The sequence below is a fragment of the Gigantopelta aegis genome, chromosome 15 (genome assembly GCF_016097555.1).
Source record: "Gigantopelta aegis isolate Gae_Host chromosome 15, Gae_host_genome, whole genome shotgun sequence".
Classification (NCBI taxonomy): domain Eukaryota; kingdom Metazoa; phylum Mollusca; class Gastropoda; order Neomphalida; family Peltospiridae; genus Gigantopelta; species Gigantopelta aegis.
Genome location: NC_054713.1, coordinates 25467846 through 25482824, shown reverse-complemented (window position 1 = coordinate 25482824; position 14979 = coordinate 25467846). Strand labels below are relative to the sequence as shown.

The 14979-nt window shown below is 40.9% G+C and overlaps 1 protein-coding gene across 1 annotated transcript in view; it reads left to right on the top strand.

The window, feature by feature from the left end:
* The first annotated feature begins 6326 nt into the window (after positions 1–6326).
* Positions 6327–14979, top strand: part of LOC121390064 (PDZ and LIM domain protein 3-like) — a 37931-nt gene continuing 29278 nt past the window's right edge. The window contains exon 1 of the mRNA XM_041521772.1: positions 6327–6592. Within this exon, the coding sequence (XP_041377706.1) occupies positions 6479–6592 (114 nt within the window). The 5' untranslated portion in view covers positions 6327–6478. The remainder of the gene's footprint in view (positions 6593–14979) is intronic.

Sequence of the window (14979 nt, the reverse complement as noted above, 5' to 3'; positions counted from 1 at the left end):
ACTACAGAGAACACTGTCCTGGTATGAACTGTTGTGACCATCTTGTGATTCAAATACTACAGACAGAGAACATTGTGTACTGTTGTGACCATCTTGTGATTCAAATACTACAGACCGAGAACACTGTCCTGGTATGAACTGTTGTGACTATCTTGTGATTCAAATACTACAGACAGAGAACACTGTCCTGGTATGAACTGTTGTGACCATCTTGTGATTCAAATACTACAGACAGAGAACACTGTCCTGGTATGAACTGTTGTGACCATCTTGTGATTCAAATACTACAGACAGAGAACACTGTCCTGGTATGTACTGTTGTGACCATCTTGTGATTCAAATACTACAGACAGAGAACACTGTCCTGGTATGTATTGTTGTGACCATCTTGTGATTCAAATACTACAGACAGAGAACACTGTCCTGGTATGAACTGTTGTGACCATCTTGTGATTCAAATACTACAGACCGAGAACACTGTCCTGGTATGTACTGTTGTGATCATCTTGTGATTCAAATAATACAGACCGAGAACACTGTCCTGGTATGTACTGTTGTGACCATCTTGTGATTCAAATACTGCAGACAGAGAACATTGTGTACTGTTGTGACCATCTTGTGATTGAAATACTGCAGACAGAGAACACTGTCCTGGTATGTACTGTTGTGACCATCCTTGTGATTCAAATACTACAGACAGAGAATACTGTCTGGTATGTATTGCTGTGACCATCCTTGTTATTCAAATACTACAGAGAACACGGTCATGGTATGTACTGTTTTGACCATCTTGTGATTCAAATACTACAGACAGAGAACACTGTCCTGGTATGTATTGTTGTGTCCATCTTGTGATTAAAATACTACAGACAGAGAACACTGTCCTAATATGTACTGTTGTGACCATCTTGTGATTCAAATACTACAGAGAACACTGTCCTGGTATGTACTGTTGTTGTGACTATCTTGTGATTCAAATACTACAGACAGAGAACACTGTCCTGGTATGTATTGTTGTGACTATCTTGTGATTCAAATACTACAGACAGAGAACACTGTCCTGGTATGTATTGTTGTGACTATCTTGTGATTCAAATACTACAGACAGAGAACACTGTCCTGGTATGTACTGTTGTGACCATCTTGTGATTCAAATACTACAGACAGAGAACACTGTCCTGGTATGTACTGTTGTGACCATGTGATTCAAATACTACAGACAGAGAACACTGTCCTGGTATGTACTGTTGTGACCATCTTGTGATTCAAATACTGCAGACAGAGAACACTGTCCTGGTATGTACTGTTGTGACCATCTTGTGATTCAAATACTACAGAGAACACTGTCCTGATATGTACTGTTGTGACCATCCTTATGATTCAAATACTGCAGACAGAGAACACTGTGTATTATTGTGTCCATCTCGTGATTCAAATACTGCAGACAGCGAACACTGTCCTGGTATGTACTGTTGTGACCGTCCTTGTGATTCAAATACTGCAGACAGAGAACACTGTCCTGGTATGTATTGTTGTGTCCATCTTCCGTGTTTATATCCATTTAAGGTTCAAACACGCTGTCCTGGGCACACACCTCATGTGTTTGGGCTATCTTTCCAGGACAGTAGGTTAGTTGTCATACATCTACCCGTTAATTCTCGCTCTAAGTTGGAGCCGGTACCGGGCTGCGAACCCAGTACCTACCAGCCTTATATTCAATGGCTTAACCACGACACCACCCGGCCGAGGCCGGTAACACTGAACAAATATCATTCCCATGACTCTCAGCAGTCAGTATCAAACAACGCATGGACTGAACAACTATCAGTATCAAACAACGCATGGACTGAACAACTATAAATGTATATCTATTATAAAACAGAAACAAGCTATATAAACCAATAGCCAATAAATATATCTATTGAATAATTTCCAGGAAGAATCCAGTAGGAGTCAACGAGTGCGGATCTAGCACTTTAAAATACGGAGGCTCATATTGTTGTGATATTTGAACTTTTAACTAAAACCCATCACCAGACAAAAAAGAAAAGGAAGGATCCCTTGGGGCCCCTAAAACAGCGTGTAGTACATTATTAGCCACCGTAACACTGAACCCCAAACTCCAGAGCATGTACTGCAAAATGGTTAAAGGCATAACTCCACAGTATTTATCATCGCTGGTACCCAAAACAGTTTAAGGAAATCAATCACTGAGTAATGCTGACCAATTGTAATATATTCACGCAAGAACAGAATTATACGGAAAATCGTTTTTATCCTCAGTAGTTCGTGAGTGGAATAGTATTGATGAAAATATAAGACAAATAGAATCTTAAAAAAAAAAAATAACAAAAAAATTGTATATTCCCGCCGATAAATGGGTTAAATAAGAAATTTTTAGAATTTGGATCACGCCTAAACCAAATAATTCATTGTAGAATGCAGAATGTTTAGAATGCAGAGAACTTGACGCTCATAGATATACAAGACATATTTTTGATAATTCCATTTGTAGTTGTGAGCATCTATATGAAGATACGTTACATTTCCTATATATCTGTCCTCTTTATGATAACATTCGTACAACAATGTATTTTTATAATGGTGGTTTTGACCGCCATACAGTGCTATATGGTAATAATGATTACCCTCTGGACCTTAATTTACGTATAGCAGAATTTATTCATAACGGGTGCCAAACCGTTTTGGTCTCAATTCACATATGTATGTGGATTGAGCAACACGCTTACGGGTCAGTACGGTATTGGATTCTGGTGTGTCAACGGTACATTGGCGAATACGCATCAGCACGGGTCGGTTTAGATCACATGGTGTAAGTCATGTGACATTCCGTTTGGAAAATGGCGGCGTTCCTTGGATTCCATTTCAGATGCAATTCTCACATAAACCTTCTTATTTCGTATGAGACCATGTAACTGGCCTTGTACACTATCGTCCGACCATATTTGAATTAAACACGATATTTCTGCGGAAGACCATGGTCAGCAAGTTTCCCCCATTTTGTATTTGACGCGAGAAGGAACTTCCCAATATCCCACAATCCTGTAGAATATATGACGTCATTTGTTGGAATTCCACACATTCCTAGCTCTAGGAAGTGTATTTGGTGTGTCTCGGTCCAATCCGGGTTGATCTATATTGACCCGCATTGGTCGGCGGTGTGTCAACGGCGAAACGCAATACAGATCAACACGCATTGATCCGGATTGATACGCATTGGTCGGCGGCGTGTCAACGGCGAAACGCAATACAGATCAACACGCATTGATCCGGATTGATACGCATTGGACGTACCACTAGGCCCCCTCCGGTTCCTACTGGCCTGATTTGAACAAGTCGATATGCACTTTAACAAAACAAAAAAAAACAATTATGGTGATTTCAATTCGTTGTTTTTCAACAAAGTAGTAGATATACTGCAAAAAGGGTCTGCATTAAAAAAAAAGAAGTCATGTCCACCCCATGGTTCCGCAACTAAAATTTCCTCAGGTCATAAACGAGTTTATTATTTGTGTAGGCAAAATGCAAGATGACGTTTGGATGCAGTGGCGTAGCGTGGGTTGCCAGCGCCCGGGGCAAAACAAATATTGCGCCCCCTAACCAGTAGACCGTTAGCACTCCCCGAGTCCCTTCCACCAGTCCAGAATTTTGCACCCAGGGCAACCGCCCCGGTAGCCCTGCCCACGCTACGCCACTGTTCGGGTGTATTTTGGGTGGGGTGTTTTTTTTATCTTTTGGGTTTGTTTGTTGTTGTTGTTGTTGTTTTTTTTGTTTTTGTTTTTTTTTTGGGGGGGGGGGGGGGGGGGGTGTTTGTTTTTTCACCCCAATCAAAATAATAGTCAGTTGACCAGGCAGTCATTTGTGCATGGATATATCTTTTATTTCTAAACTATAGAGAAAATATGATGTTGAATTTTAAAAAGATGAAAGTAAAACATGGTACAGTGCGTCAAATATAAGTTTTAAAATAATACATTTGATAGCAGGGACGGATCTAGACAGTTGTAAAGGGGAGAGGGGTGTCACATAATTGTAATAGCAGCAAGTTGAGTTTGTGCAAGGCAAATGAGCCGAGGTCCGAAATATTCGTAATGAAAACAAGAGACGCGTTTTCAGGACAGTTTACCACACCCCCATGTCCAGATCACGGTATGGCCCTGCGTTTAATGGGAGCTGGTGCAGGAAATAGGTACTGGGGGAAAATATCGTCTGGGTTTTTTTCTGCATACATTTGCATATATAAAAAAATATGCAGACTCGTCTTAATAGAACGCTATCAGCCTATTTGAATTTTTTTTTTTAAAATTGAGTGGATTAAAAAAAAAAAATGTTTTTGTTTAACGACACCACTAAAACACATTGATTTGTTATTCATCGGCTATTCGATGTCAAACATTGGGTAATTCTCACAAGTAGTTGTTAGAGGAAACCCGCTACATTTGTTTCCTAATGCAGCAAGGGATCTTTTATATCCGCTTTCCCACAGACAGGAAAGCATATACCACGGCCTTTGACAGCTGTGATGCACTGGTTGGAACCAGAAGAAAAACAAATAAGTTGAATGGATTCACCGAAGTGGTTCGATCCTGTGACGCTGACACCTCAAGCGAGCACTCATCCGACTGAGCTAAATCCCGCCCTAAGTGGATCAAATGACACAGGTAACAAAACTGGATTAATAAAGGGAGTTAATTTGTTAAACACTTTATAAAAACCAAAAGTGTTACCATTTCATGAATTGTCGAAGTGGATGTAGCAATTAACGTGTGCGACTAGTTGTGGTCGAGGGCACTCTTAGATTTACGTCTAACTTTACTCGTAACTTACGTTTACACTTCTTTGTGAAATGCTTTTCAGTCGTAGATTTACGTTTACGTGCAAAACGTAGCTTACGATGTTTAGCGAAATTGGCTCTTGCTAGTTAACGAGTCTACCGCTGACATTCAACCCACATTACTGACATTGTTTACAACTGTCGCAATTGAAAAGAATAATAATGGATGATAAAAAGAATACCCCCCTCGTGTCTTGTGATATCATAATTTAGCAGCAGTCTTTGATAAAAGTATAAAATCCTCGGCAAGCCCCGGATTTCATACTTTTATCAACTCTGCTGATAAATTATGATATCACAAGACACTCGGGGAGTATATCCTCTATATATTTTGTGGAATCACTGGCATAGCCTTGGTGGAGGTGGAAAATGTCATAATCAACAGCCATGCCACTATACCTTATAAAGTTAAAGTTGAAGCTTGTGTTGTTTAAAGACACCACTAGATGATACTGAACCCAACCACCTTATATACTAGTATCTAATGTTTAGTCACTTTACAGTTTAATCATCAATAACTCACGAACGTCTTTATTTTAAATAAAATTATTTCTACAAAATACAAAACAGTAATTTCTCTTGAATTATGTTTTACAATCATTTCTTTAATATAGGTCAAACATCAACGTATGTTGATAGGATGATAATTTTTTATTTTTTTTTGAAACACACTATAGATATGTTTCTGTTATAGCTTTGTGACTTGACAGTAGATACAGCTTTCATTCAAAACATTTTAAAATTGAAATAATTAAACTTCGTGCCTTTTTAATGAAGGATTATATATGAAATGTGTTGCACTTTGGGTTTGTTTTCATGAGTATGTAAAGACAAACAATACTGAATTGGACTTGCATGTAATATTAGCAAATAGTATCTTTAATGTTCGCTTTTTTAAGTTTAAAGTAAAGAACTGTAGATAAGATCAAATCTCTGAAAGGGGCCATCAACCCCCGTGACACGCCTCGTAAGAACCTTTCAAACAGTTGAAGGATGTTGCATGTAATGGTGTGTTTACAATGACATTGAATACAGTTGGTAACACATACACGCACGCACACACATACACGCACGCACACACATAAACGCACGCACACACATACACGCACGCATGTAGAGAAATTATGTCCGTAACTAGATGAACAACAGAACATACTTGGAGTGTCCTTTTCCTTCTTTGTCCAGCTGGATAGGACTATATTACTGTTCCTCATGTTTAATACCCCTAGCATGTATAAAACACATCCAAAGATATGCATGTTCATACGCACGTGTATATAAGAACACACGCACGCACACACACACTAAAATGCACACACATACACACTAATTTATATATATATATATATATATATATATATATATATATATATATATATATACATACATACATACATACATACACACACACACACCACACACACACACACAAAGCATGCTATGCACATGTCCCGGTGATGTTTGTGTTGAGTGGCAGGCTGCCGGTGGTGTGGCGGTAGACGTAAGTAGACGGAGGTAGACAGGTAAACTAGGTACAGTAACTGATCCACGCACTGAGCCTACTCTCGCTGTCTGCTGCCTGCGCTCACAGTCTGTGCTGGCGAGCTGTTTACCAAACTCAAGATGGCCACTGGTGATGTAGTTCTCGTTAAACTGAGAAGATATGATACAAGTCAACCATGGGGATTCAAAATGCAGGGAGGGGCGGACTTCGGACTTCCACTGTTTATTGCGCAGGTTTGTTTCAATAGCTACATTATAACACACGCCTATAGTTATCCTACCATTCAGGTGAAAACAGGTGAACTCAAATATTTCGTGGGTAAGAGAGTACCTGTTGGAAACTTTTACATATTTGTGATTGGTAGCTATTTCATGTAGGTGTAAGCAGTCTGATCGCCGGGGGACCACTAACAAATATATAGGCCTACCACCATGCATGGATGATTAGTTGTTATATTTAGTCATCGTCAGATTCTCATTTAAATCAACAGATATTAGTTTCAAATATGTAACATGCATCCAATATGCCGAGCTTTCATCCGACTGAATGACGAACAGATTGCAGCTGCCAGCGTGACCTTGGACCCCGCAACCTTCAGTTGCGAATAGAATAGCTGTTATATTGTGTATTCCCATATTGCCCGGCGGATATGTTAACAAAATAACTTGGGTTTTTATCTATTTCATTCTCTTGTGTCAAACTGCGCTGTCAATTACTAAAATACATTCACATTTATAACCAAATATTTCTAGTTTTTCTTTAATTTCGGTAAGCCTATTTGCACGCACACGCACGTATGCAGCGCATTTATACATTAATAGTTATGCACAAAATGTCTTCGCACAAGCCGGCAACACGAACAGGAGGCTGGGCCGCTTCGCGCTCGCTAGATCCGTATATAGAGAGGAATGCGAGGGCGGGTTGCATCCCGCTGTGTAGCTTCAGTTCAATGGCGACCTTTTCTCCCGTTTTTCGAGGTAAACAAACGTCACGTTTTGTGTAAGGTTTTACTACAAACACGAGTTCACCGTGTTGTAGGAACAGTTTAATTACATACTTTTGAAGGCGGGTACTTATTCAGAGTTTGAGCGTGGCGGCAGGCACGGGTGGTGAGATGGTAGTCATGGTGGTTGTCTCATGAAATAATTTTATGTAAAATAAAGGCGTTCGGGAGTATGTTTCCACAACTGTCGAATATATATATATATATATATATATATATATATATATATATATATATATATATATATATATATATATATATATATATATATACGTATATATACATATATATATATATATATATATGTATATATATATATATATATATATATATATATATATATATATATATATATATATATATATATATATATATATATACATATACATATACATATACATATACATATACATATATACATATATACATATATACATATATATATATATACATATATATATATATATATACATATACATATACACACACATATACATATATATATATATATATATATATATACATATACATTATATATATATATATATATATATATATATATATATATATATATATATATATATATATATATATATATATTTAATTTAGTGAAATATTTTAACTGTTAATTTTGTATAACAAAAATGTGAAGCTTCATCTATCGAACTGGATGGAACACAACGTTTTGGCGGCCCCGACCGATCTATTACATGTAACCAACACAGTCGACCTTTCTACATAAAGTTAGTTTGTTTTGTTCAACGACACCACTAAAGCACTTTTTTTTATAATCATATTTTTTTTTTATAAGCAAGAAATCTTTCGTATGCACCATCCCACAGAAGGAGAAATAGTCCAATGGGCCGACCGACGGGGATCGATTATGAACCGAGCACGTAACCGTTTTATATAACCTTACGAATTCCTGTTTGTACGTATATGTTGCTGTGTACCTAACTATATGTATGTGTGTATATATTTGTGTATGTATGTATGTATGTATATGCGTATGTATGTATATGCGTATGTATGTATGTATGTATGTATGTGAGTATGCATGTTTGTAATTATGTATGTGTGTGTACGTGTGTCTGCGTGCGTGCGTGTATGTATGTATGTATGTATGTGTGTGCACGTACGTACGTATGTATGTATGTATGTATGTATGTACGTATGAATATCTATATATTGTTTGTATGTTGGGTTTAACTATTGGTCTGTTCAATTATTTAAAGGGACATTCCTGAGTTTGCTGCATTGAAAGATGTTTCCGACTAATAAAATATTTCTACGATTAAACTTACATATTAACTATATTTTCTTGTCTAAAATATCAGTGTCTGTATATTCAATGTGTTTCTGGTCGTCTTAATATTTGTAAGAAGCCCAAACTTATAAATGCGGATTTTGTCTTCAAATAATTTCATACGTACGAAAAAATATTCTTTTGGAAATAAAATGAAAATTAACCTAGTACAAATATTAGAACGATCAGAAACACATTTGATATACAGCGACTAATATTCTAAACAAGAAAATATATTTAATATGTAAGTTTAATCGTACAAACTGTAGAAACATTTTATTAGTCGATAACGTCTTAAAAAAGTATAGCAAACTCAGGAATGTCCCTTTAAAACCTGATTTGTTTTTCCTAATATTACATTTAATTCGTATTCAGTATTCGGTGTGGTGGGGACGTGGTGCGTCATAGATAGTATGGTGGGGACGTGGTGCGGCATGGATGGTGTGGTGGGGACGGGGTGCGTCATAGATGGTGTGTGGTGTATTGGGGATGTGGTGCGACATGTATGGTGTGGTGGGGACATGATGCGGCATGGATGGTGTGGTATGGACGTGGTGTGGAATGGATGGTGTGATGCGACATGGAAGGTGTGGAGGTGACATGGTGCAGCACGGATTGTGTGTTGGGGACGTGGTGCGGCATGGATTGTGTGGCGGTGACGAGGTGCAGCATAGATGGTGTGTTGGGGACGTGATGCGGCATGGATGGTGTGTTGGGGACGTGGTGCAGCATGGATTGTGTGTTGGGGACGTGGTGCAGCATGGATGGTAAGGTGGGGACGTGATGCGGCATGGATTGTGTGTTGGCGACGTGGTGCAGCATGGATTGTGTGTTGGGGACGTGGTACAGCATGGATTGTGTGTTGGGGACGTGATGTGGCATGGATTGTGTGTTGGGGACGTGATGCGGCATGGATGGCACGGTGAGGACGTGATGCGGCATGGATTGTGTTGGGGACGTGATGCGGCATGGATTGTGTGTTGGGGACGTGATGCGGCATGAATGGTACGGTAGGGACGTGATGCGGCATGGATTGTGTGTTGGGGACGTGGTGCAGCATGGATTGTGTGTTGGGGACGTGATGCGGCATGGATTGTGTGTTGGGGACGTGATGCGGCATGGTTGGTACGGTGGGGACGTGATGCGGCATGGATTGTGTGCTAGGGACGTGATGCGGCATGGATGGTACGATGGGGACGTGATGCGGCATGGATGGTGTGTTGGGGACGTGGTGCAGCATGGATGGTACGGTGGGGACGTGATGCGGCATGGATGGTGTGTTGGGGACGTGGCGCAGCATGGATTGTGTGTTGGGGACGTGGTGCAGCATGGATTGTGTGTTGGGGACGTGGTGCAGCATGGATTGTATGTTAGCATGGATTGCGTGTTGGGGACATGGTGCGGCATGGATTATGTGTTGGGGACGTGGTACAGAATGGATTGTGTGTTGGGGACGTGATGTGGCATGGATTGTGTGTTGGGGACGTGATGCGGCATGGATGGCACGGTGGGGACGTGATGCGGCATGGATTGTGTTGGGGACGTGATGCAGCATGGATTGTGTGTTCGGGACGTGATACAGCATGAATGGTACGGTGGGGACGTGATGCGGCATGGATTGTGTGTTGGGGACGTGATGCGGCATGGATGGTACGGTGGGGACGTGATGCGACATGGATTGTGTGTTGGGGACGTGGTACAGCATGGCTTGTGTGTTGGGGACGTGATGTGGCATGGATTGTGTGTTGGGGACGTGATGCGGCATGGATGGCACGGTGAGGACGTGATGCGGCATGGATTGTGTTGGGGACGTGATGCGGCATGGATTGTGTGTTGGGGACATGATGCGGCATGAATGGTACGGTGGGGACGTGATGCGGCATGGATTGTGTGTTGGGGACGTGGTGCAGCATGGATTGTGTGTTGGTGACGTGATGCGGCATGGATTGTATATTGGGCATGTGATGCGGCATGGATGGTACGGTGGGGACGTGATGCGGCATGGATTGTGTGCTGGGGACGTGATGCGGCATGGATGGTACGAATGGGGACGTGATGCGGCATGGATGGTGTGTTGGGGACGTGGTGCAGCATGGATGGTACAGTGGGGACATGACGCGGCATGGATGGTGTGTTGCGGACGTGGTGCAGCATGGATTGTGTGTTGAGGACGTGGTACAGCATGGATTGTGTGTTGGGGACGTGATGTGGCATGGATTGTGTGTTGGGGACGTGATGCGGCATGGATGGCACGGTGGGGACGTGATGCGGCATGGATTGTGTTGGGGACGTGATGCGGCATGGATTGTGTGTTGGGGACGTGATACAGCATGAATGGTACGGTGGGGACGTGATGCGGCATGGATTGTGTGCTGGGGACGTGATGCGGCATGGATGGCACGGTGAGGACGTGATGCGGCATGGATTGTGTTGGGGACGTGATGCGGCATGGATTGTGTGTTGGGGATGTGATGCGGCATAAATGGTACGGTGGGGACGTGATGCGGCATGGATTGTGTGTTGGGGACGTGGTGCAGCATGGATTGTGTGTTGGTGACGTGATGCTGCATGGATTGTCTGTTGGGCATGTGATGCGGCATGGATGGTACGGTGGGGACGTGATGCGGCATGGATTGTGTGCTGGGGACGTGATGCGGCATGGATGGTACGAATGGGGACGTGATGCGGCATGGATGGTGTGTTGGGGACGTGGTGCAGCATGGATGGTACAGTGGGGACATGACGCGGCATGGATGGTGTGTTGGGGACGTGGTGCAGCATGGATTGTGTGTTGGGGTCGTGGTGCAGCATGGATTGTGTGTTGGGGACGTGGTGCAGCATGGATTGTGTGTTGGGGACGTGGTGCGGCATGGATTGTGTGTTGGCGACGTGGTACAGCATGGATTGTGTGTTGGGGACGTGATGTGGCATGGATTGTGTGTTGGGGACGTGATGCGGCATGGATGGCACGGTGGGGACGTGATGCGGCATGGATTGTGTTGGGGACGTGATGCGGCATGGATTGTGTGTTAGGGACGTGATACAGCATGAATAGTACGGTGGGGACGTGATGCGGCATGGATTGTGTGTTGGGGACGTGATGCGGCATGGATGGTACGGTGGGGACGTGATGCGGCATGGATTGTGTGTTGGGGACGTGGTGCAGCATGAATGGTACGGTGGGGACGTGATGCGGCATAGTTGGTGTGCTGGGGACGTGGTGCAGCATGGATGGTATGGTAGAGACGTGGTGCAGCATGGATGGTACGGTGGGGACGTGGTGCAGCATGGATGGTGTGGTGGGGCCGTTGTGAGGCATGGATGGTGTGGTGGGGACGTGGTGCGGCATGGATGGTGTGGTGGGGACGTAGTGTGGCATGGATGGTGTGATGGGGACGTGGTGTGGCATGGATGGTGTGGTTGGGAGTGTGGGGGGGGGGGTGTCGTCCGAACCCCCCAGCCTATGCCCCTGGTGTGGCATGGATGGTGTGGTTGGGAGTGTGTGTGTGTGTGTGGGGGGGGGGGGTCGTCGTCTGAACCCCCCAGCGTACGCCCCTAGTGCAGCATGGATGGTATGGTGGGGACGTGGTGCGGCATGGATGGTGTGGTGGGGACGTGGTGCGGCATGGATGGTATGACACTCATTGTGACAGAATGAATGAATGTTTAACGACACCCGAGCACGAAAAATACATCGGCCACTGGGTGTCAAACCATGGCAATGCAAACAAATAAAGTGATGATCAGCATCAATACAAAAATTCAAGATTCAAATAGAAACAGCGTAAAGAACTGTGCAAAAACACAAATATCACTGACTTTTACTCAAAATTTCAATTGTATCTCGAAGAGAACAAGGGGATTTTTGCTATATTGGCCATTCTCAAAGAGAATGTTACACTCCTGCACCACAGTGAGGTTACAGCACGCGCAGGGTTCATTTTGACAGTTTCCACACTCCCCACACCCCAGCTACACCAGTGATTCCACACAATATATTGATTTATTCAGCTTCAGAAAATATTTAATGCTGCAATAGCACGTGCAATAATAGATAATTTGTCTTTTTTCCAACATTCTACTAAACAAGCAATGGAACATATTGTGGACATTCAGGGTTCAAAGTCTGTTGTATCGCATTACAATTGTATGCATTACAATTCTGATACCTTTTTCTGTGTAAATAAATTCAAGTGTATGTGACATGAAGATCTACGTCACTGGCTACTGGTGACGTCAGACGCTGTTCCAATGTAAACATTTTTTTTTTTTTGCAACAAGCTACTTGTTTTTGTTTTTTTTAAATCATTAATTCAAAATGCCAACTCGTTCCGAATGGGAGCGATATTTATTTATGCAGTTCATCAATTATTCCTGTAAATGGATATTTGAAAAATGAGAAGACAACCTACCTTGAAACTGAGTAAACATCCGTCATTCGCAGAACTCATTTCCTATTAACCTGTTATTCCACTGTCATGCGCATAATTCTTATAATTCCAAATGCATTAATATTGCCATCATACAAAACTATAATAAAAAAAACCCAATCGAACTCTATTCCACAATGATTTACAACTGTATCAATACACAAATAATGGAATTCCCTTAGAAAGTTACATTCGTTTTTTTCCGTCAAATCTCCGATTCATTATAATGATTTACATAAGGTTTTATAAATTTTAATTAAAGTTGAATTAGTGAAAAGTGAATGTGAACACGGACTTGAAAGGAATAAAGTGGTTTCAGTGTTACTGTATGTGTAGATTTCAGAGGAAGTTTGTGATTGTGTGATATTATTCTCGGAAAGGACAGGCCACGTAATTGTGCACGAAGTCGAATGCGTTTTCGCGCGTGTAAGTTGTCGATTTGATGTTTTTGTCAAATGTGACAAAGCTGCGCTCATGTCTCTCTTTTGATTTGTTGAGCATTCTCTGCTATAACTTCTAATAGAAGCTTCGTTTTTTGTGGCCTGTCAAATACATTATGTATCTCAGTTCAAAACCGGAGTCGTTTAAAGCCTGAATTGTCACTTATTTGTTTACAGAAAAAGTGCAGTTTTCGCGATCATGGAAGAAAGAACACGGTTTTTTTTAGATCACGTGATAGCATTTTAACCAATCCAGACGCCTATTACAAAACAGAAATTATAAAATGGATTTATTTCCTTGTAACCGGATAACACATAGCAGCAACAACAACAACAACGACACAACTTTATTTGAACTCAGATCACATAGACATGATACATGAGTAAATACCGGTAGCTACTACTGCATGTACAATACAAATTATTGCAGCACTACCTAATAAATAAATAAATAAATTAATTAATTAATTAGCTTGGGGATTTAAAGGTTTTTAAAACACAGTCAATACATTTACAGATAGTATTTAGTAACTTAATATTCGTACTACAAAACAGTTCGCGGTATTTAACAATATTTGGTCTAGTACAGAAATACTTTGGTATATAGATGCGTCTTCCTTTATTGAAAAAAAATGCATTGAAACAAGTAGTAATATCCATCACCATCGACATTTATCGATGAATATTCTCCCACCTTCCAACTTCGATTGGTAGCTAATGTTCGGTAGTACGATAGTTAACAAAAGTAGATATATCGGTTTTATTTGGTAGTAACAAATAAGGTTCCAAGTTAATGTTGTATTTAAAAATCCTGTAATTAGTACCTTTGCTTGAATGATAAACAGTATCTTTCCATGTTTACAAATACTGGTTCTTCCGTCTCTTTAAAATAACGTTACTCAAATTACCGTAGTTAACATAATTTTGGGATAACCATACAAAACTAAATCCTGTTTCATTAAAAATACTTTCAATAAATTTAAACCATTTATATGTATAGGTTCCATTAGTATAATCTGAAAGTAATGGCTTATATATTCTATGAGATAGCGTATTTACATTACTATATTATTACTATATACCGTATTACACCAATAACTAATCATTCTAGCTTTCACATAAATAATAAGAGGGGATCTTCCAAGTTCACCACACATCATATACAAAGGTCTACTATGTTTTACGCCAAGAATACTTCTTAGGAGCCTAGTATACACACTTTTGATAATAGAGAATTTTTAAAATCCCATATTTCACAACCATATAATAAAATAGGTAAAATGGTTTGGTCAAAAGTTTAAGTTGGCAATCAGTAGGCAAACTGAGGTTACATATTCGAGATTTAAGCAAAAACATGGCTTTTGTGGCTTGTTCCACGATACGTTTCTTTACTCATGAATATGTGTCGTTCTTTGAAATGTACAATCGAAGTTATTTATAA